The 21,335-nt window shown below is 35.7% G+C and overlaps 1 protein-coding gene across 3 annotated transcripts in view; it reads right to left on the bottom strand.

Annotated features, from left to right (window-relative positions):
* Window positions 1-4,106: 4,106 nt before the first annotated feature.
* The window catches only part of cacna2d1a (calcium channel, voltage-dependent, alpha 2/delta subunit 1a), a 107,006-nt gene continuing 89,777 nt past the window's right edge, over window positions 4,107-21,335 (bottom strand). For 2 of the 3 annotated variants that reach the window (XM_051107213.1, XM_051107214.1), the window contains 13 exons: window positions 20,842-20,907; window positions 20,632-20,741; window positions 20,473-20,544; window positions 18,404-18,471; window positions 18,032-18,070; window positions 17,747-17,818; window positions 14,810-14,962; window positions 13,690-13,742; window positions 13,386-13,441; window positions 12,349-12,475; window positions 10,860-10,969; window positions 10,346-10,428; window positions 4,107-5,869 (listed from right to left, as the gene is read on the bottom strand). In XM_051107213.1, coding sequence (XP_050963170.1) covers window positions 5,753-5,869; window positions 10,346-10,428; window positions 10,860-10,969; window positions 12,349-12,475; window positions 13,386-13,441; window positions 13,690-13,742; window positions 14,810-14,962; window positions 17,747-17,818; window positions 18,032-18,070; window positions 18,404-18,471; window positions 20,473-20,544; window positions 20,632-20,741; window positions 20,842-20,907 — 1,126 coding nt within the window. In that variant the 3' untranslated portion in view covers window positions 4,107-5,752. Of the gene's footprint in view, window positions 5,870-9,443; window positions 9,660-10,345; window positions 10,429-10,859; window positions 10,970-12,348; window positions 12,476-13,385; window positions 13,442-13,689; window positions 13,743-14,809; window positions 14,963-17,746; window positions 17,819-18,031; window positions 18,071-18,403; window positions 18,472-20,472; window positions 20,545-20,631; window positions 20,742-20,841; window positions 20,908-21,335 lie in introns of those variants that run through there. The other variant, XM_051107212.1, reaches the window with a different exon arrangement.

Here is a 21,335-nt window from a genome sequence, read left to right as displayed (position 1 = left end):
CATCTCAGTTTTTGAGGGTCGAAAACGCCGGAGTAGTATAAACAACAGGTGTAATATGCAGCAAAAGTTACATGTTAATTTGTATAACGCGTCGTACATTTTGCGTCATTTGTGTCGTCTGACACAAATTCGCCTCTATTCAGGTCTTTGCATTGACTTTGTATGTAATCTACTCGCACAAGTAATTCAATTTGCGTTTGGTATGAAACACCATAAGCTCAAAGGCTCTGGCCCAAGATGTGATATAAGTGAAAGCCTATTGGCTATTTAAAAAGGGGGCAGGACTGCTTGATATGTCCCGTCCTGTCTTCGTTTCTGTCGAAATTACGTCAACACAGAATAACGCTGCTTGTTTTGAAGCACTTCAGTGGATCTTTAAAAAGAATAGACATGATTCCAAACTGAACATTCTAAACAGTAGAATGCTACATTGTGACATCATCACGCATGGAAAACAACATTTAGGCATTATTTGCACAAGTGCATTTTAGTTTTAAAATGGTGTTTTACAATGAAAACAAACCTCATCTACACTAGATTTTTTACTGCATTTCAGAAACGTTCTACGTTCACACTACATTTACTAAAACGGGGTCTGCAGCATTTCTGAAAGTCTCTGTTTTTGAGGGTGGAAAATGCCGGAGAAGTGTAAATGACAGGTGTAAAATGTAGGAAAAGTTATGCGTTTTAAAACGAAAACGCACAAGTGTAAACAGCCTTAATTTGTATAAATACGTACATTTTTATACGTAAAAAAAAGATGAACTCAGGTGCATTGCATTCGATCATCTAGGAATTTTGTCTTTGCATACTGAAAATTTACATACTGTCCATAGTATACATACTACATACTGCGAATATAGTGGTAGTATGCTAGTATGCTATTCCGAACAGAGCCATAATCTGTCACTTTACAAACCCCAGCATCTACAGAGGCAAATATTGTAGCATCACATACACAAAAGCAGACGTGCTTATGCACGCACACACACACACACACACACACACTTCGTTTTTAGTGCAATACATGCTGACTAAATAGGGCATAAGGAACAGACATAAATATATTTAACAATTAATTAATGTCCTGTTTCTTGAAGAACAAATAGCCCAGAAAAACAGTTTGAGAGTTCTATGGCACTTTAAAGAACAGGTAGAGAAGTGAAAAGCATGTACATTGGACTTATAGATAAACTTGATGACATAATGTTTGACGTTTTGCTGGGAATTAACATGGGTAACTCATAGAGTTAACGGTCTGGAACTAAACGTGTTTTCAAAAAATTCTCATGATGACACAGGCAATTAACTACGATGTTTATGGTATTTTTTATCATACACTGAATTAATGTACGTCACTTCTAGCATGCCTGTCTGATTGCGGTGATGAATCACGGAAAGATTTTGAGAAGAAAGGCTTTTCAACGCGAGCCAAATCCACAAAGTCCAATCATGTTGTTTTCAGGTGTATTAACAAAACCGTTTCCTGTGTACAGAGGAAATGATGCATGATGTTGCTCACTAGAAATCACTTTCCATCCCAGATTTGATGTAGTGTGTCTTCATGTCTTTTAATTTCCTGTTTGTCTATGCTGCTAAAATTAGAAAGAACACGATGGTAATCAGTGCTGACAGAGACCCGAATGCATTTGTACATGTTTACAAGCCACAAACAATGCAAATAAGGTTCAGTGGTCATTAATAACTTGCAGAAATCAGCTGTTTGCTATTAATTAATCATCATGATTCATAATCAATACAACATTGAATATATTGGGTGTCGGCTAAGCATTAGATCTCCCTCCTTCTCTTCAAACGAAAATAACTTTCAACTGATTTCTTAAATTTAAAGCAAAAAAAAAAACAAATTTGCTTTGCTTTTTTACAGACATAACATTCATAACAAGTAATCATTTGTAAGTGGAGTCACATTTACCTCCGCTTTTTAGTAACTATGTTTATTATTTACAGAAGCTCTGATCCACAAGATTTGGCTGTTTGTAACATACTGGGCAAAATTTTTAACATACAGAATGCAGTATTTTTTTCACTCTGCTTTTTTCTTCTTTTTCAAAAAAATAATTTTCATGTTTTCTCCATTATTTTCTTATGGAAGCCCATTTCCACCACTGAATAAACATTTTTAAAAAAATTTATTGCAACTTTTTATCTCACAATTCTGACTTCTTTTCTCAGAATTGTGTGATACAAACTCGCAATTCTGACTTTTTCCCCTCAGAATTGTGAGCTACAAAGTCGGAATTGCAAGATATAAACAATTCTGACTTTTTTCAAGCAAATGTGAGTTTGTATCTCGCAATTCTGACTTTTTTCTCAAAATTAGGAGATACAAACATGCAATTGCGTGTACAATTCAGATTTTCTAACATACAATTGGACATTTATATCACGCAATTCTGACCTTTTTTCTCCAGAATTGCGTGTTATAAAGTCAGAATTGCAAGATATAAACTAACAATTCTGACTTTTTTCGAGCAAATGTGAGTTTGCATATCCCAATTCTGACTTTTCTCTCAATTGCAAGTTTATAGCTCACAATTCTGACTTTTTTCCTCACAATTCTGACTTTATAACTCACAAATGCGAGTTATATCTCACAATTCTGACTTTATAACTTGTAAATGGGAGTTCAAATCTCACAATTCTGACTTTTTTTCTCAGAATTATTAGTTATAAAGTCAGAATTGCAAGATATAAACTAACAATTCTGACTTTTTTCAAGCAAATGTGAGTTTGTATCTCACAATTCAGACTTTTTTCTCGCAATTGCAAGTACATCTCATAATTCTGACTTTTTCCTCACAATTCTGACTTTATAACTCACAAATGCGAGTTATATCTCACAATTCTGACTTTTTTTCTTAAAACTGTGTGATATAAAATCGCATTTGCAAGTTATAAACTCAGAATTGCTTGATATCAATTCTAATTTTTTTCTCATAAATACAAGTTTGGATTTTCGCAATTCTGACTTTCCTTGCAATTGCAAGTTTATATCTCACAATTCTGACTTTTTTCTCACAATTTTGATTTTATAACTTGTAAATGAGAGTTCAAATCTTGCAATTCTGACTTTTTTTCTTAGAATTGTAAGTTATAAAGTCAGAATTGCAAGATAAAAAAACTAACAATTCTGACTTTTTTCAAGCAAATGTGAGTTTGTATCTCACATTTGGGACTTCTTTTCTTCCAATTGCGAGTATATCTCATAATTCTGACTTTTTTCTCACAATTCTGACTTTATAACTTGCAAGTGGGAGTTCAAATCTCGATATTCTGACTTTTTTTCTTAGAACTACGTAATATAAACTCGCATTTGCGAGTTATAAAGTCAGAATTGCTTGATATCATCAATTCTAACTTTTTTCTCATAAATAAGTTTGGATTTTCGCAATTCTAACTTTTCTCACAATTGCAAGTTTATATCTCATAATTTTGACTTTTTTCTTACAATTCTGACTTTATAATTCGCAAATGGGAGTTCAAATCTCACAATTCAGACTTTTTTTCTTAGAATTGTGAGTTATAAAGTCAGAATTGGAAGATATAAACTAACAATTCTGACTTTTTTCTCGCAGTTGTGAGTATATCTCATAATTCAGACTTTTCTCACAATTCTGACTTTATAACTTGCAAATGGGAGTTTATATCTCACAATTCTGACTGTTTTTTCATTCACATTCAATTACGTGTTATAAAGTCAGAATTGTGATTTTATAACGCAGTTCTGATTTTATAACACACAACTGCACATTTATATCACTTTTCACTTTTTGACTTTTCTCAGAAATGTGAGATAAAAACTTGGATTTTCAAGAAAAAAGTCTATATTGTGCAATTCTGACTTTATGACTCGCAATTGTGAGTTTATATCACACAATTCTGACTTTAGTTTTCAGAATTGTGAGAATGTCACGCAACACTGACTTTATAACTTGCAATTGTGTGTTTATATAGAATAAAATCAGAATCGCAAGATGTAAACTCGCAATTGCAAGAAAAAAGTCAGAATTGGAAGATAAAAAGTAGCAATTACCTTTTTTTTTAATTCCGTGCCGGAAAAGGGCTTCCATACTTTCTACCTATTTTTTTTTTTTTTTTTTTAGATTTAATTTAAAACAAACAAACAAATAATAATAATAAATACTATTAATAAAGAAATTATTATTATTATTATAAACAATTATAAAGCTCAAAAATATTTTAAAAACACGTTCATTTTTGTGAGCCGTTCAGGGCTGCTGTAATTATTCTTGTCTCCTCTCAAAATCTTAATTATTCCATAAATTTTGGCTTTTGGCCCAGATTGTATGGAGGCACAAAGATCCAGTCAGGATCTCTTAAAGGGACGGAAGATCAGATCAGAATGGCGATAATTTGCATTTCTCCGCAGAGCGATCAGGGTCAGATTGCACAATGTGATTTTCTTTCACTTATTTTTATATGAATCCATTCACATCAAGGCACGTTGACAGGAAAGAAAGGCTGACAGGGCTCTGCCTCTGACATTAAAGTGAAAAACGACACATCGGAGACTCGTACGCTCGAAAGACAGCACAACCGGGGCAACATTTCTTATAAAAACTCTCGAGTGTCTCAAAATATCTGTAAACATTAGATAATTTTCTTTCCACCTTTTTTGAGTTCTCCAGATGATATTAAAGTGTGGGAAAGAGCAACCATGTCATAAACACCCTTGAGCATCTGCATATCCACACACATACATTAAATAGAGCACATAAAAATCAACATTAAACATACAGCAGAAAACTTGCTCATATAACTTAAACAATCTAAAATAACACACACATGCAACAGCAGGGTTTTCTCTTCATATTCACAGCCAGGACGCATAACTTTGCTAACTTTTAGGTCGGCACGAATCGGCTGCCATTTAAAAAGCCCTAAATAAGAAACAAAGGGCTGTTTGGCCACACGACCTGCTTGGCATCAAGTGCAAAGTACAGCAAGACCACACACAAGGTAACGTTTGGCAGCAGTGCACGTTAGAAACGCACTATGGGTGGATAAAAATCACCGTGTGATAGCGAATATGGGTACCCACGGACAAATGGAGGGAGGGATTGTTCACTCGAAACAGCGGTCGGAAATGAAACCGATATTCCCGAGGCACAGAGGTGGAGACCACTGGGAAAAACAAGAGACTTTTGCATTGGGTCACAAGCTCATTTGTCCTTTTTTTTTCAGTAATAGGCTGCAGACCACAAACAAGGCTGGATTTTGACCCGACCCGGAGGGGTCCATTAAAGATCTCAGCGGGGCAAACGTGACGAGGCCATAAAAGTCACATATAAACAGTTTGTAATGCTGAGGATTCAGCCGTGTAAATATGTTGAAGGACAAATAGGTTAAAAAAAAGGCATCACACCAATAAAGGGCGAAACTTTGGTTGGCAGTGGATCATTTTTTCGTTCGTTTTAAAAACAGGACGTTTCTTCATAGCGAAGTGGCGATGAAGTGTCAAGGTCTGCCCACCCAGGTAAGACTGCCCATGTGGAGAGAGTCTGACCTCAAAGGTCAAATGTCAAAGGTCGTTGCTCATTTATCATCTCCGACCTGCTTTGACCTCAAAAGCTGTGAGTGATCGCGGCTTCGGTTTTGTACTTCCTGGGTCAGAGCCTCTCCCTCCATGTGCGTGGGAGTCTGGATGAACGGTCAAATGTGGTACGTTTTGGCATCGTATGGGGGGTGTGGTTTCTCTGTGCTGAGGTCACGAGAGGCAGTGTCCTCGTCCAATCAGAAGCCAGAGCAGCGGCAGCTGGAGGATGACCATGGACACGATCGATGGACTCAGACCTGATGCCCCGCCGCAATCCTCGTTCTGTTCCTATTGCCATGCCAACAAGAGAAAGCCAATAAGTCCGCCGGGGAACTAATGGTGCGATCACATAGTGTGGGAATTACCGTAATGCCTTTGTCAGTCTTTTAATAATGCACAAAATTGCAGTTTCAGAAGTAAAAATCCTATTGATTTTCTCTATAGATTATAAAGTTTATTGGAAAATATTAAAATATGTATTGGTTTTTACTATTATTATTTTTTGTTTCCCTTTCCATAATTACCTTATGAAAGCTTACCTTTTTTTTTTTTTTTTTTTTTTTTTTTCCACAGTACTATATGTATAGTAAAGTACTGTATGTATAGAGATATATGTATTATATTTAATTGTGATATTGATTGTGTAGCTAGAAAATATTTAGAAAAATATTTATACAATTAAAGTTTTCATATTATAATCAATTACTATAAAGTAAACTGCTACATAGTTCTTTCCATAATTTCCTTTTGAATAATTAAACATCACCACAGTTCAAAAGTTTTGGGTCAGTTCATTTTTTTCTTTCTTTCTTATATTTTTTGAAGAAATCAATACTTTTACTTAGTAAAGATGTGTTGAACTGATAAAAAGTGATAGTAAAGACTTTTATTGTTAGAAAAGATTTCTGTTTTGAATAAATGCTGTTCTTTTTTATTCATCAAAAAATTCTGAAAAAAGTATCACAGGTTCCAAAAAAATCATAAGCAGCAGAACTTGCAGCACAACATTATGAAAAAGCTATTCCACCACTGAATAAAAAAGGTAATTGCGAATCTCACAATTTCTCACCAAAAAAAAAAAAAAAAGAATTTCTTGTAATTGTGTGATGTAAACTTACTATTGCGAGTTATACAGTCATAGCGGGATACAGACTCTGGCTTTTTCTCGCAATTCAGACTTTTTTTTTTTGAGATATAAACTCGCAGTTGCAAGTTATAAAGTCCAATTCTGTTTTTAGAATTGTGAGTTTATATCTTACAATTCTGACTTAACAACTTGCAATTGCATGTTTTAAATTCAGAATTCTGATACGTAAACTTGCAATACTGACTTTATAACTCGCAACTGCAAGTTTATATCACGCAATTCTGAGAAAAATGTCAGAACTGCAAGTTTATATCTCACAATTCTGAGGGTAAAAAAAGGTCAGAATAGCGAGTTTGTATCACAAGAAAAAAGTCAGAACTGCCAGTTCGTATCACACAATTTTGAAAAAGAAGTCAGAACTGCGAGTTTATATTATGCAATTCTGAGAGAAAAGTCAGAACTATGTGTTTGTCACTAGAAAAAAAGTCAGAAATGAGAGTTTGTATCTTGCAATTCTGAGAAAAAAAGTCAGAACTACGTTGTTTGTCACAGGACAAAAGTCAGAACTGAGACTTTGTATCTTGCAATTCGGAGAAAAAAAGTCAGAAGTATGAGTTTGTATCACAAGAAATAAGTCAGAACTGCAAGTTTATATCTTGCAATTCTGAGAAAAAACGTCACTTATGAGTTTGTATCATGAGAAAAAAGTCAGAACTGCAAGTTTGTATCACAGTTCTGAGAAAAAAGTCAGAATTGCAAGTCTGTATCACACAATTCTGAGGAAAAAAGTCAGAACTGTGAGTTTATATCATGCAATTCTGAGAAAAAGGAGTCAGAAGTATGAGTTTGTATCACGAGAAAAAAGTCAGAACTGCAAGTTTATATCTTGCAATTCTGAGAAAAAACGTCACTTAAGAGTTTGTATCATGAGAAAAAATTCAGAACTGCAGGTTTGTATCACACAGTTCTGAGAAAAAAGTCAGAATTGCAAGTTTGTATCACAGTTCTGAGGAAAAAAGTCAGAACTGCGAGTTTATATCATGCAATTCTGAGAAAAAAGTCAGAATTGTGAGTTTATATCATGCAATTCTGAGAAAAAAGTCAGAATTGTGAGTTTATATCACAATTCCAAGAAAAAAACTGCAAAGAAAAGTCAGAACTGATTTATATCATGCAATTCTAAGAAAAAAAGTCAGAACTGCAAGTTTATATCTTGTAATTCTGAGATAAAAAGTCAGAAGTATGAGTTTGTATTATGAGAAAAAAGTCAGAACTGCAAGTTTATATCTTGCAATTCTACGAAAAAAAAAGTCACTTATGAGTTTGTATCACAAGAAATAAGTAAGAACTGCAGGTCTGTATCACACATTTCTGAGAAAAAGTCAGAATTGCAAGTTTATATCATGCAATTCTGAGAAAAAAGTCAGAATTGTGAGTTTTCACAATTTTAAGAAAAAAACTGCAAAGAAAAGTCAGAACTGTGAGTTTATATCTCGCAATTCTGAGAAAAAAAGTCAGAGCTACGTGTTTGTCATGAGAAAAAAGTCAGAACTGAGAGTTTGTATTTTGCAATTCTGAGAAAGAGAGTCAGAAGTATGAGTTTGTATCACAAGAAAAAAGTCAGAACTGCAGGTTTATATCTTGCAATTCTGAGAAAAAAAGTCAGAACTATGTGTTTGTCACAAGACAAAAGTCAGAACTGAGTTTGTATCTTGCAATTCTGAGAAAAAGAGTCAGAAGTATGAGTTTGTATCACAAGAAAAAAGTCAGAACTGCAGGTTTATATCTTGCAATTCTGAGAAAAAAAGTCAGAACTATGTGTTTGTCACAAGACAAAAGTCAGAACTGAGTTTGTATCTTGCAATTCTGAGAAAAAGAGTCAGAAGTATGAGTTTGTATCACAAGAAAAAAGTCAGAACTGCAAGTTTATATCTTGCAATTCTACAAAAAAAAAGTCACTTATGAGTTTGTATCACAAGAAAAAAGTAAGAACTGCAGGTCTGTATCACACATTTCTGAGAAAAAAGTCAGAATTACAAGGCTTGCAATTGCAAGAAAGGTTTATTTTTTATTCAGTGGCGGAAACTGGCCTCCATACAACACTAATAATAAATCAGCTTATTACAATAATTTCTGAAGGATCATGTGACACTGATGACTTAAGTAATGGCTAATATTTCACAATATGACAGTTTATTCTGTATTTTTGATGCAGCCTTCATGAGCATAATAATCATACTGATCCCAAACTTTTGAAAGGCAGTATATATACCAGCAAAGAAAGTTATATTTAGCATATTATATATGATTAATTACAGTAATTGTTAGACATTAGGTGAACGCACCAAAAAACATTCATCCCACTACAATCAATCTAAAAGCTTAAGTTAGTTTTTACTAATATGATTAAATATGCTGTGATATGTTGTTGTTGACCATTTATTCATACAGCTGGTGAATTAGTCAAGCGTGAGAGTTACATCAGCAGTTTAAGAAGCTGTAAGAAGCAACAGCTAATTATTTTGACTCGTGCAAAATTAAACGCATGAGAGAAAGAGATATTAATCTGAATTAGAAACAAATAAAAAAAAGAAAAATGGAGAGGAACATGGAGATAAAAAGACAGAAGTCTGCCTGCTGATAGCCTTGTTTACTTGTTTGCTGTTTCAGCGGCTGATTCACTATTCAGGTAATGAAAGAAATTTGCACAAAAAGATGTGTTTGAAAAGAAAAGAAAGACATTATTTAAATGCCCACTGCAGATAGTGGCAAAAAACAAAATTGACACAAGTGTTTAGTGAATTAACTTCGAATTTGGCAGACATGATAGATAGATTGATATAAATAAGTAAGTAAATTAATAAAAAGAGAGAGAAAGAGGCAGATAGAGAGATGGACTGACCCGAGACAGCACATGAACACTGGCAGCAGTAACATGAGCAGAGAGGAGACCAGTGGAGAGCCTGCATTTCTCCTACACATGGCCTCATCCTAACAAACATTATACAGCCAAATACACAGCACGAGAAAGAGAGAGAGGAAGAGTCATGCAGAAAAATGTTTGACAGTCAGAAGTATAAGCAACACGCGAACAAGTGCTTGAGCAAAGAGCGTTAATACTGCAAGTTAAAAGACAGAATCCAGAGCAGGAAGTAGGTATGTTTAGATAAAGATACACTACTTGGTCAAAAGTATGTGCACACCTGAACGGACACAAACAGGAAGTTCGGCTTGTTCAAATTCTTTTTAAAAGTGTAGTTAATGTCTTGGTTTTGTACTGGCCAGTCACATTCTTTCATAATAAACTCTTCATGTCTTCAAAAATGTGATTACATAACTATATACGCATGATTTTATGCACCTGTTAGTCACCGGCGAATCTGAAACACAAGTCAGTTAATTAAAAAAAGGTGTCCACATTCTTAAGACCACGAAATGTATGTTTGTGTGAGAACAGAACATGTCAAACAAAGCCAAGCTCTCTCAAACCAAGATCTATCACACAGAGACAAATATCAGAGCTTCATACATTGAGTCTCAATGTGGTAGATCTCAGGTAATGACTGAAATGAGAGCAGGAAATAGCAAGCATTATAGAAGAATAGGCACGATGCACATTAAGTCATGCTGACTGCTAGTTTGGTTTCAGTGTGTTTTGAGGTGTTTGGGTGACTTACACGTGCGTTGTTGTCAAAGCACTGCGTCGGACCTTTCCGATAGCGCGGGTTCTGGGCTATCTTGCAGGGATCTGGACCTGGAGCTGTGAGATCAAGTTCAGGATTCAAATTTAGCACAAATAACATGCTAACTTGCTAATTAAGCAATCTGACATTATATGAAAACCTGATTTTTCTGGAGTTCCAGAGAAGCAAAATACGAAACACACCAGCATCCCACAATTTTAAAGTCAAGACAAAACTTTGCAACCCACTTTACCACCACATGCATTTCCAAAAAAAAAGGTTATGTAATGACTTGAGAACTGATGAACCATTTTTCCAGTTTGCTGAAATCAACTGTTTGAATGAACATTGTCTAAAATGATAGCAAGGGAGATAAAGAAATTTCCCCAGAAAGTGCTTTTTTTGAAATAGTGACATTTTATTTACTGGAAAAGCTATTTCTAGTTAGTTCTGAATTTCCTTTCGAACGCTCAGACAGTCTGTATGTTTGTACGTGTATAAAGGATACAAGGCTTTTCTTCCTGGGAAAAACATTTCTCATCAGTCTGGCTACACATTTGCGTGTCTGCAACAATAAGCACCAGATTTGTCTTCGGAAGCTTTTCAGCTATGAACTGCCTGAAAACATAAACACAAAAATATGTTAATGGCCACAATTCACCTGTGATAAACATCACCTTGATCAAGAGATAGTTCGCTCAAAAATTCTGTCATTAATTACTCACCCTAATGTCTTTTCAAAACCGTAAGACCTTCGTTCATCTTCAGAATAAAAATTAAGATATTTTTGATGAAATCCAAGAGCTTTCTGACGCTGCATGGACAGAAATGCAACTACCACGTTCAAGACTGACACGGAAAAAAATTAATTGTTGACTAAAGTCGTTATTTTTGTTTTCTTTACACACAAAATGTATTCTCGTAGCTTCATAAAATTACAGTCCATGTCACGTGGACTATTTTAACAATGTCCTTACTACCTTTCTGGGCCTTGAACGTGTCAGTTGCATTGCTGTCTATTCAGGGTCAGAAATCTCTCAGATTTCATCAAAAAAAATTTGTGTTGCATAGATGAACGAAGGACTTACAGGTTTGAAACGACATGAGAGTGAGTAATTAATGACTAAATTTTCATTTTTGGGTGAACTGTCCCTTTAAGAACTGTGTGACAACTGATTAAAATGTTATAAAATATTCTATTTAATTTTTGTTACAAGATATGCCTTCTAAATAAAGTGAAAACATGAGTTTTGGTTCATTTTTATTCCATGATTAAAGGTGTGTTCACACTTGTAATGTTTAATTCGATTAAAACAAACTCTAGTGCGATTGCTGTTCAGCGCGGTTCATTTGAGTAAGCGTGAACGCTGCCATTCAAACCCTGGTGCGCACTAAACAAACAGATAGAGATGAAAAAGATGGGTTTCGGTCTGCTTTTAAATGGTTCGAATGAAATATGCACACCAAAAGGAACAAATGCTTCTAAATACAAAGTATACGAAGTAATGACGCTATGCGACGCTATGCAACATGGTTTCACTGAGGGAACAAGTGTTGAATCCAAAACAAAATGCACACAAAGCAAACGTGGAGCAACGAGGAGGTAAAGTGCCTCTTATGAGCTCTTTGTGAGTTTGCAGGTGGTGAAAATAAAATCATATGCATGTGCAACACTGAACGCGCTTAGTCCAGCAGACGGCATTAGGTGTATTTGACTTAAAGTGTTGCTAAGCAGACCGAGTGAATGGATACTTTGATGTCATACACGTCTAACGCCGCTTTAAGTCGAACACACCTTTTCCTTTCGTTTGGAGTGTTCGGTGAGTTCCATCATGAAATATACATCATTCAACCCGACCATTTGGTATCTTTAGGTTCGCTTTCAAAAATGCCAGTGTGAACGCTAAGCGGACCAGGACCAAATGAACCAAACAAACTGAACTACAAGTGTAAACACACCTTAAGTTCATGACATGAGTTGGTAACATGAGTCTTACCTGGAGCAGTTCTGATAATCAACAGTCCCCTTAAAAGTTGTCTCGCTGTTCTCAAAGAAATACTGTTTCTGCTCTTTAATGCAACTCTCTTTAGATGGTATTTCAGACAGGTCATCATCTAGATCCGCTGTAAACAAAAAACAATCGCTGTTTAATTGCCATGAGCCACAACACTTCAGTGCTTATTTGAATATAAAGGGATAGTTCATCCAAAAATGTTAATTTTGTCATTAATTACTCACCCCGATGTCGTTCCAAACCTGTAAGACCTTCGTTCATCTTCAGAACACAAGTTAAGATATTTTTGATGAAATCCGAGAACTTTCTGACCCTGCACAACTAACACACTTAAGACCTAGAAAGGTAGTGGGGACATTGTTAAAATAGTCCATGTGACATCAGTGGTTCAACCGTAATTTTTGTGCATAAAGAAACCAAAAATAATGACTTTATTCAACAATTTCTTTTTTTCCGTGTCAGTTTTTGATGCGTGTTCAAGAGAGTACCATGACAGAGAAGAAATTGTTGGATAAACTCTTTTTTTTTCTTTGAGCACAAAAAGTATTCTTGTAGTTTCTTAAAATTATGGTTGAACCACTGATGTCACATGGACTGTTTTAATGATGTCCTTACTGCCTTTCTGGGTCTTGAATGTGGTTGTTGTGCTGCTGTCTAAGCTCTTGGATTTCATCAAAAATATCTTAATTTGTTTTCCAAAGACTAAGGAAGGTCTTACGAGTTTGGAACAACATAAGGGTGAGTAAATAATGACAGAATTTTTGGGTGAACTATCCCTTTAATGTTGCTTCAGTGCCTAAATTACACCCACTGAACTGCCAATAAGTCTTAATTTATCACATTAATTGTCTTTGACATTCTGAAACAGAATATGTGGTCACACTTTGTACGTTCATGAATTCAACATTAGCACTGTAGTTTTGGCAGTACACCAGAAGACAAGAAAAACAGCCGGCTGCCAAATTGCAGTGGCTTAATTATTGTTTCATAGCAATTAGTTACTAATGTTGGGATCTTACCTGCCTCAAGGAAATTAGGAAATGTGATGCTGACCATCAACTGCTGCAATATTGACCTGGAGAAATCAGAAAGAAAATACTGATTTAGCGAAGAACAATGTTTCTGTTTGTATAATGAAAGTCACTGAGTTCCAAAACAACACTGAACCCCTAATTACATGTAAAACACAAGAAAACATAAAATGAGGCACTCTTGTTTTCCACAGAAGAAGGCTTTGGAACATTAGGGTTAGTAATAATCAATGAATTTTCAATTCTGTGTGAACTAAGAAAGTTACATAAGGTGCCATTTCAAATTACTCACCAGGCTGCTGCGGAAGCCCACCAACCGATGTTCAGGATGTCAGCTATGGTGGGCTAAAAGGGATGAACAACATGTTTTAAACCTAAATTTCAGGGGCACCTAAAATGTGACCCTGGACTACAAAACCAGTCACATGGATATATTTGTAGCAATAGCCAAAAATACATTGTATGGGTCAAATGTGTCGATTTTTCGTTTATGCCAAAAATCATTAGGATATTAAATAAAGATCATATTCCATGAAGATATTTTGTAAATTTCCTACCATAAATATATCAAAACTTAATTTTTGATTAGTAATATGCATTGCTAAGAACTTCATTTGAACAACTTTAAAGGTCTCAATATTTACATTTTTTGCACCCTCAGATTGCAGATTTCCAAATAGACGTATCTTGGCCAAATATTGCCCTATCCTAACAAACCATACATCAACTGAAAGCTTATTTATACATCTAAATTTAAACAAACTGACCCTTATGACTGGTTTTGTGGTCTAGCATCAGTATAAACTCTAAGATTCTGGCACCTTAAACTTTTATTCTCTCATACATTCTTCACTAACTTTGCAAGTTGCATATCCGGAGCTGAGAAGCACCAAAACATCCTGATTTTTATTGGCAGGGGGCCTTATTACGACCCTGCCAGACAGAAAAGACCCGGTGCCAAACAATACGGGAGATGTTAGACGAAAGCTCAGCAGATGCAAGCATAAATCCACAAACAATGCTAAACGAATGAGCTCAAGGGACCATTAGCTGCCGCACACGCTGCTCTGATTAGCAAGAGAGAGAGGAAGTGTCTCTTTGTGATGATTCACGGCTGACTCTGTGTGTTGTGAGAGATTTAGTCACCGTGTAAGACAAGGCCGTAATCGTTCAAGTCACACAGATCAGAGAGAGTATCGTGAGGCTAACTGATCAGTGTGATATGGAACAATAATATGAAGTTCACTAATCGCATGACTAAACTCTATAGTCTGGGGAAAAGGTGCTGTCTAAATAAATCCCTATGTACAGGCCAAAACACACTACTTACCACTACTTTATAGAATTTTACTGTGAGTAAACTGTTTATAAGCATAAGAAACTGTAATGTATTTAAAGAAGGTGAAACTCACCACATAGACTGATCTGAGACCAGCGGCTGCTTTACTTTCTTTGGTGGGTTCACAGAGTGCCTGGTAGTCGTAGGTTATGTTGACTGCGAACAGGGTTTCGTTTATCAGATTTCTCATTAGGCTGGGTTCAATCATACCGAAAAACTGTCCGATCTGAAAACACAGACAATACACAAACACACACGATTGTTTAGAGATAGGGGACACCATACGCTTCTATTGTTTCAATACATAGATCATTATAATTACTACAGACTAAACGAAAAATTACATTAACAAAATTTTTCATACAAAGAAGGTCTATTGTGAATAATATAGCATCGCACAGCTCAAACAGTCACTTTTAAATCAAGCAGCCTTAGTCAATGTGACGAATCCAGATGGCCAACTTCTGAAATCCCTGTTGCAAAATCTGCAAGGGGCTCTTTGTGAATTTTTTTTTTCCCATTGTGCAAAATTTCCATTCCTACTGAAATGACTGGATTTTCTCCAAAGGAACATCTAAATGAGATTCAGCTTACTTCTGGGGACAATTTAACGTCCCAAAGGAATAACCTTCATGAACCTGCATTTTTTTGCGGATGCAAAATTCACTTTTACATGGTGTTAGCATATAAATGTGTGGACACAGCCATCCTACAATGATAAAAAATCCATTCACTCCTTTATTTTAATGCCCCAAAAAACCTAAACAGTCTCAATTATCAAGGCGTTTTGATTTTCTGAGTAATATGATGTCATATTGCTAAGGCCCCGCCTACAACTGCTGACTGACCGTATTAGCATATTTCCACCCTCAGCCAATTGTACGCTGTTTGCCGTTTTCTCCGCACTCAAGCAGCTGTAGCGACAACAATGTATTGTAAGCAATCCCGGTGTTTTGTAGTTGGATGTAAAAGTGGATACACCAAAAATGGCAGAGAGGGGTGGAGTGAGCAGTAGCGCATTATCATGTAAAGAGACATGCACCTAAACGGCTTGCTGTGAACAGTGCTGTTTTTGACAAGGTAAAAAGGGTGTTGTTTTATACAACCACTGAGGAATTTGAACCAAAGTATGTTGCTGATATTTCACGAAGACCCTAAAGAATCATACCAACTTGGAAAATGGGCAACCAAAAAGCAACAGACACAGACTATGAAGATTCATCACTGGAAAATAAAGTATACAAAAGCTATTTTTATTTTTCAATTAACATCGTTTAAACCCACAATGAAATGTTTGTTTATCTGCCATTTGGTTTGCAGATGTCCTGAAATGGGCTACAAACGGTATAAAGAATCAAGTTTTGAACACACACATCTGCTCCCGAAGAGCAAGTTGTCCACTAGTAACTGTTTTCTGCAAGACAGGGCAGCTTTCTGAATCTATCTGATAAAATAAAATAAAATAAAATCTGTCTACTTTGTTTATATTTTCCACACTGATTGTTGGGGGAAATGTGCAAAATTCAACTTTCTGCTAAATAATGTCACCTCAGACTCCATGTGGCTATTTGTATGATTTGGCGCAGTCAAAATTTACGACATTAGAGTTTGGTTAAGCGAAGGTGAAAATAAAATAAAGCAAAATTAAAATAATAATAAAATAAATCTGTCTACTTTGTTCATATTTTCCACACTGAATGTTAGGGAAAATGTGAATAATTCTGCAGAAGAGATTTAAGAATGCTAAAATTTGTTAAAATAGAAATGTACAGAATTAAATTATGAATAATTCTGCATAGCTTTCTGCTACATTTTGTCAACTCAGAATTCATGTGGCTATTTTTATTCAAAATTTCACAACATTGCCCAAAAATAAAATAATATAAAATAAAATCTGTGTACTTTGTTCATATTTTCCACACTCACTGTTGGGGAAAATGTGCATAATTCTGTAGAACAGATTTAAAATGCTAAAATTTGTTAAAATAGAAATGTACAGAATTAAATGTTGAATAATTCTACATAGATTTCTGCTAAATTCTGTAAATAAAATAAAATGAAATAAAATCTGTCTACTTTGTTCATATTTTCCACACTCATTGTTGGGAAAAATGTGCATAATACTGTAGAATAGATTTAAAAATGCTAAAATTTGTTAAAACAGAAATGTAAACGGTGAGCAATTCTACACAGATTTCTACTAAATTCTGTCACCTCAGATTCCATGTGGCTATTCTTATTCAAAATTTCACAACATTGGCCGAGGTTCATAGCAGGCATGTGTCTCTCTGGGTATAAGGATGTCTGTCTGTACTAATCTGTAGAATAAATTCACGCTGTGAACTACATGCTGTGTGTTTAAAGAGTGTGGAGCCCACCGTGCTCAGGGGAGCCAATGGGATCTGTTCTAATCTTATTAGGACAACCTACTGCATTACCATAATTTAAACCAAAGAAAGAGCTGTCTGTGAGCCCAGAAAATCTCTGAGGTGTGATATCGACCGCAAGTGTGTGCAGAATTTTAAAAAACGCCCCTGTTCTGGTTACTGTTACGAACACACGCAGCTTAACTTCCAGCTTTGTACTGCACGTAAGAATGTAAAAGTGTGTGCATCCGAGACTATAAGTCAGTCCAAAGCCGATATAAATCCTAGAGCGTACTGAACGGCCGCCGCTCCCCGTGCAATAACAGCCATAATGAATGTGCGGTCTGCCCGGCGGTTCTAGCCGACCCCTGGAGAGTCTGCCCACACGGAGGGGAGGAGACGGGATTTAGGGCACAATCGGTCCCCTTGGCTTCAGCCCTGCTGCCAAACACTCCGGCCGTGATTTATCCCGCACACACTCCGCTCTGATTGGTTTCCCTCGCTGAGCCTAACTTTAAACATTTACTCTACTGCTGTTGCCAGCGGGGTGCAGGTGGGGTTGGGTGGCCGCTCTCCAGGGGTCAAAGAAGGGGAATGTGGAAGCAAAATTAAGAGCTTAGGAAGAGATAGGAAGAGAGACACACCTTATCGATATAGGGGTACTTATTGGTCATGACAAGGAAGCCACCATCGTCCAGAAGAAAGCAGTCCAGATTCTTTGAGAGAAAAAAATAAATACAGTTTTAGTGTCATTTAAAGTAAGTTTGTGGTCAGTACGTTTTTTTTTTTTTATTGCATTAAATTGGTTTATATTGTTGCAAAGGATTTCTATTTTTAAATAAATTCCACCTTTAAACAGTGGTGTATATAATATAGATAATAACATCTCTTTAGATCTAACAGAAATAGTCATATAAATATGATCTTACGACATCGTCCCTCCTGCAACCACAGATTTCACCAACACACTGTGCAGGAAGAGTAAAAATACAGACAAATTCATGTTAGAGTTGCACAAAAATATCAAAACTATATTGTTATTAGGGAATATTACAATGCATTACAATATTGTGATTCACCTGTAGCATTTAGATTTCAGTTTTAGTGTTTATTTTGGAATTTGAATATTATCCGTTTATTGTCTATTCAGTATTAGCTGTCACTTTCATCACTGCATACATAATTCATAAAAATGGTGAAATGACACTATTAAGGTGACTCAAACTGACAATATTCTCAACCATCCTTCTAACCTGCACTATAGTTAACATAACTACAGGTAGTTATTTCCTTGCACTTACTTTAGGTGTAACTGTAGCGTTAATGAAGCTTTCCATCCAAGTCTGTATATCCAGTTTTACTCCAACCACTGCAACATACAACCAAACAATCAAACAAAAAATTCATTAATAAAACAGAAAATCAACTTTGATTAGGCTATTGGTAGCTTCCTGAACTGGCCACTTCTGATAAATGTTGATAAAGCTGTTATATTGGTTTACACAACTGTTCTTTCTGGTCCTTGAATCTGATTGGCTGAGAGGAGTACGATATTCTAGTGATAACAGAGCTCCAACCGTTTCATCGTTGTATCACTCCGCTTGCTGTTTTTCTCACATTTCATAAATAATACTGTTTTTGTGTCACGGAATGTAGTTTTAAGAGAGTTTTTTTAAACAAGAATGTACTTGTTTAGATTTCAAATACGCAGTTTGTTAATAAAGATAACGTCTCTTTGAAAATTAGCTTCAACGTTTTTAGAGTTGTGAGCTCCAGGGCGTCCATGACCGTTCAGCCTTCACGAACCCACCAAGAGCAGCCTTACCTTGGCCAGTTATTCTGGAATTTGCTGCTGATTTTGATGTCTCTATAGTGGTTAAACATGAGATATAATTTGTTTTGGGTAAATCTAATGGGCAGTCTTTTGTCTCATTAATCTATTATTTGTTTCAGAGCAAATAGTTTTGGCTGAGGGCAAAATCTCATCACGTTATATATTTTTAGGGCTGCAACGATTAATCGAACGATGTCGTGAGGCGCGTTTAGTCAGTGAAGCCGGTACTTTGATTAGTAGTAAAGCTCCATCACGTGCGTTCAGCTGGAGCGGCAAGTAATACACAGAGCCGTAAAGCACTGACAAGCTACGCCAAATCGCGCGCAAAATCGAATTCGATTTTGGCGTAGCTTGTCAGTGCTTTACGGCTCTGTGTATTACTTGCTCTGTGTACTGAACGCATGTGATGGAGCTTTACTACTAATCAAAGTACCGGCTTCATTGACTAAACGCGCCTCACGACATCGTTCGATTAATCGTTGCAGCCCTATATATTTTATGTAAATTTAATGCTGTATTTCAGAGCGCTGCTTTGTACTTTTGACTGAACAACTTTTATGATGGCTGATTAAATATTATTATTCAATAAATAATATTTTAGATAAATAATAGTAGTATTTAATAATAGTATTTAGTATTGGGAAGCGGTATGTGTGTTCATGATGGTGGTTTTGGTTAAATTATTCCGGCATTAAATGACGGCAAGAGACTATTTTTATCAGTGAGTCAGCAGTAAAGACTTTTATATTGAAAGACACTAAAACGTGGTGGTAAACAAGTAAGTTATTTTTAACTTTATTTTCAACAACACCTTGTAAGACGCAGCCAACAAATGCGACGGAAATGTCAACGGAAATCACCCTTAACAGATGAAAGGATACTACGACAAAGATATCGCTTTCCACAGCAGACATTCAAACTAATGTTTTATTGTAAATATGAGATTAAGCTGAAGAATGAATGCTGTATCAGATGTAGGTAATCACACTCGCATATAATACTCTACATAACACAGTGAGCTTTTAATACAGTAATACAATATGCTTTTAACTAAACAACTTAGCGTTAATTCGTTACTAGTTCTAAATGAACTTATTTGGATTAGTAACAAAGGCTTAAGCTCAGCTGTTAAACTGTCAACTGAGATTTAAATCCGGAAGGAAGGAAGTAGTTTGCACAAAAGAGGTTTTTAAAGATACTCCGTTGTTGTTTTTTATGTATTTACACACTCGTGTCGTTAAACTGTTGTATAAATGCAATATTACACTCGTAGCAGTGAGATATGGCTGTATATCAGCATGCTGTGCCGATATACAGCCATATATAACAGCTATGAGTGTGATATTGCTCATTTATATATTTACACACCAATGCCATCATACTGTTGTATAAATGCAATATCAAACTATATAGCCATGCAATATGACTGTATATCAACACACTGTTATTAAGCCGAATATCTTCAATCTTTCTATCCCAGTGATTATCTACAGTATATTCACAGTTAATATTAAAACTAAAACATCGGATTCTTACCTGCTGGTTTTAGGCTGAATTCATCAACTCTCAGGTCCATTGCTCTGCTCACTAAAACTGAATCTTGAGTTACTGATAAAAAAAGAGGACAGAAAATATCCAGTAATCCAAAAGGAAAAATGGGATACTGCTGTATAATAATCACAAACACATACTTACCATTGTTTGCGTATGGTGCTGATGTAACTACGTAAACATCATTGTCCAGACTTCTCTTGTAGAAACTAGACTTGTATGTTTCTGCCTCTTCAGTCCATTCTGAACCAGCACTGCAGAAAACGCACACACACACACAGAGCAATAATTTTAGTTTAACTCCCATAGGCCTGCCTGGTATTCCCTCTCTAAAGATCTAAAATATAATAGTACCTCGCAGGATAAACTCTAGTGACACCGCCGTCAGTCACCACAAACTTAGCCTTGATTCTCTCATTCCTGAAAACCACAAACCAGACTGAAAAAAGTGCTCTAAAAAATAGATGAAGTTCACTCAAAAATTCCAACATCATTTATCATTTATGCTCCATACGCGATTTTCTTTCTTTTGTAGGACACAAAAGGAGATGCTTAGCAGAATGCTCATGCTGCTCTTTTCGATACAACAAAAGCATACAGTGGCCAAATTCCTAAAAGGACAATATATTATCATAAAAGACTATTTTTATGATGCTTTTGACTACGGAACCCCATTTCCGTCAGCAGATAATAAAAAAAAGATGTTATTGCGACTTTTAATCTTACAATTCTTTTCTCAGAATTGTGATATAAACTCACAATTACAAGTTACAAAGTCAGAATTGCAGGACAAAAGCTCACAATTCTGAGAAAAAAAGTCACAATTGTGAGATATGAACTTACAGTTC

Source organism: Labeo rohita, chromosome 4 (genome assembly GCF_022985175.1).
Source record: "Labeo rohita strain BAU-BD-2019 chromosome 4, IGBB_LRoh.1.0, whole genome shotgun sequence".
In the NCBI taxonomy this organism is placed as follows: Eukaryota; Metazoa; Chordata; class Actinopteri; order Cypriniformes; family Cyprinidae; genus Labeo; species Labeo rohita.
Note: the sequence above shows the minus strand (reverse complement) of the source record. Positions and strands in the feature narration are given on the sequence as shown.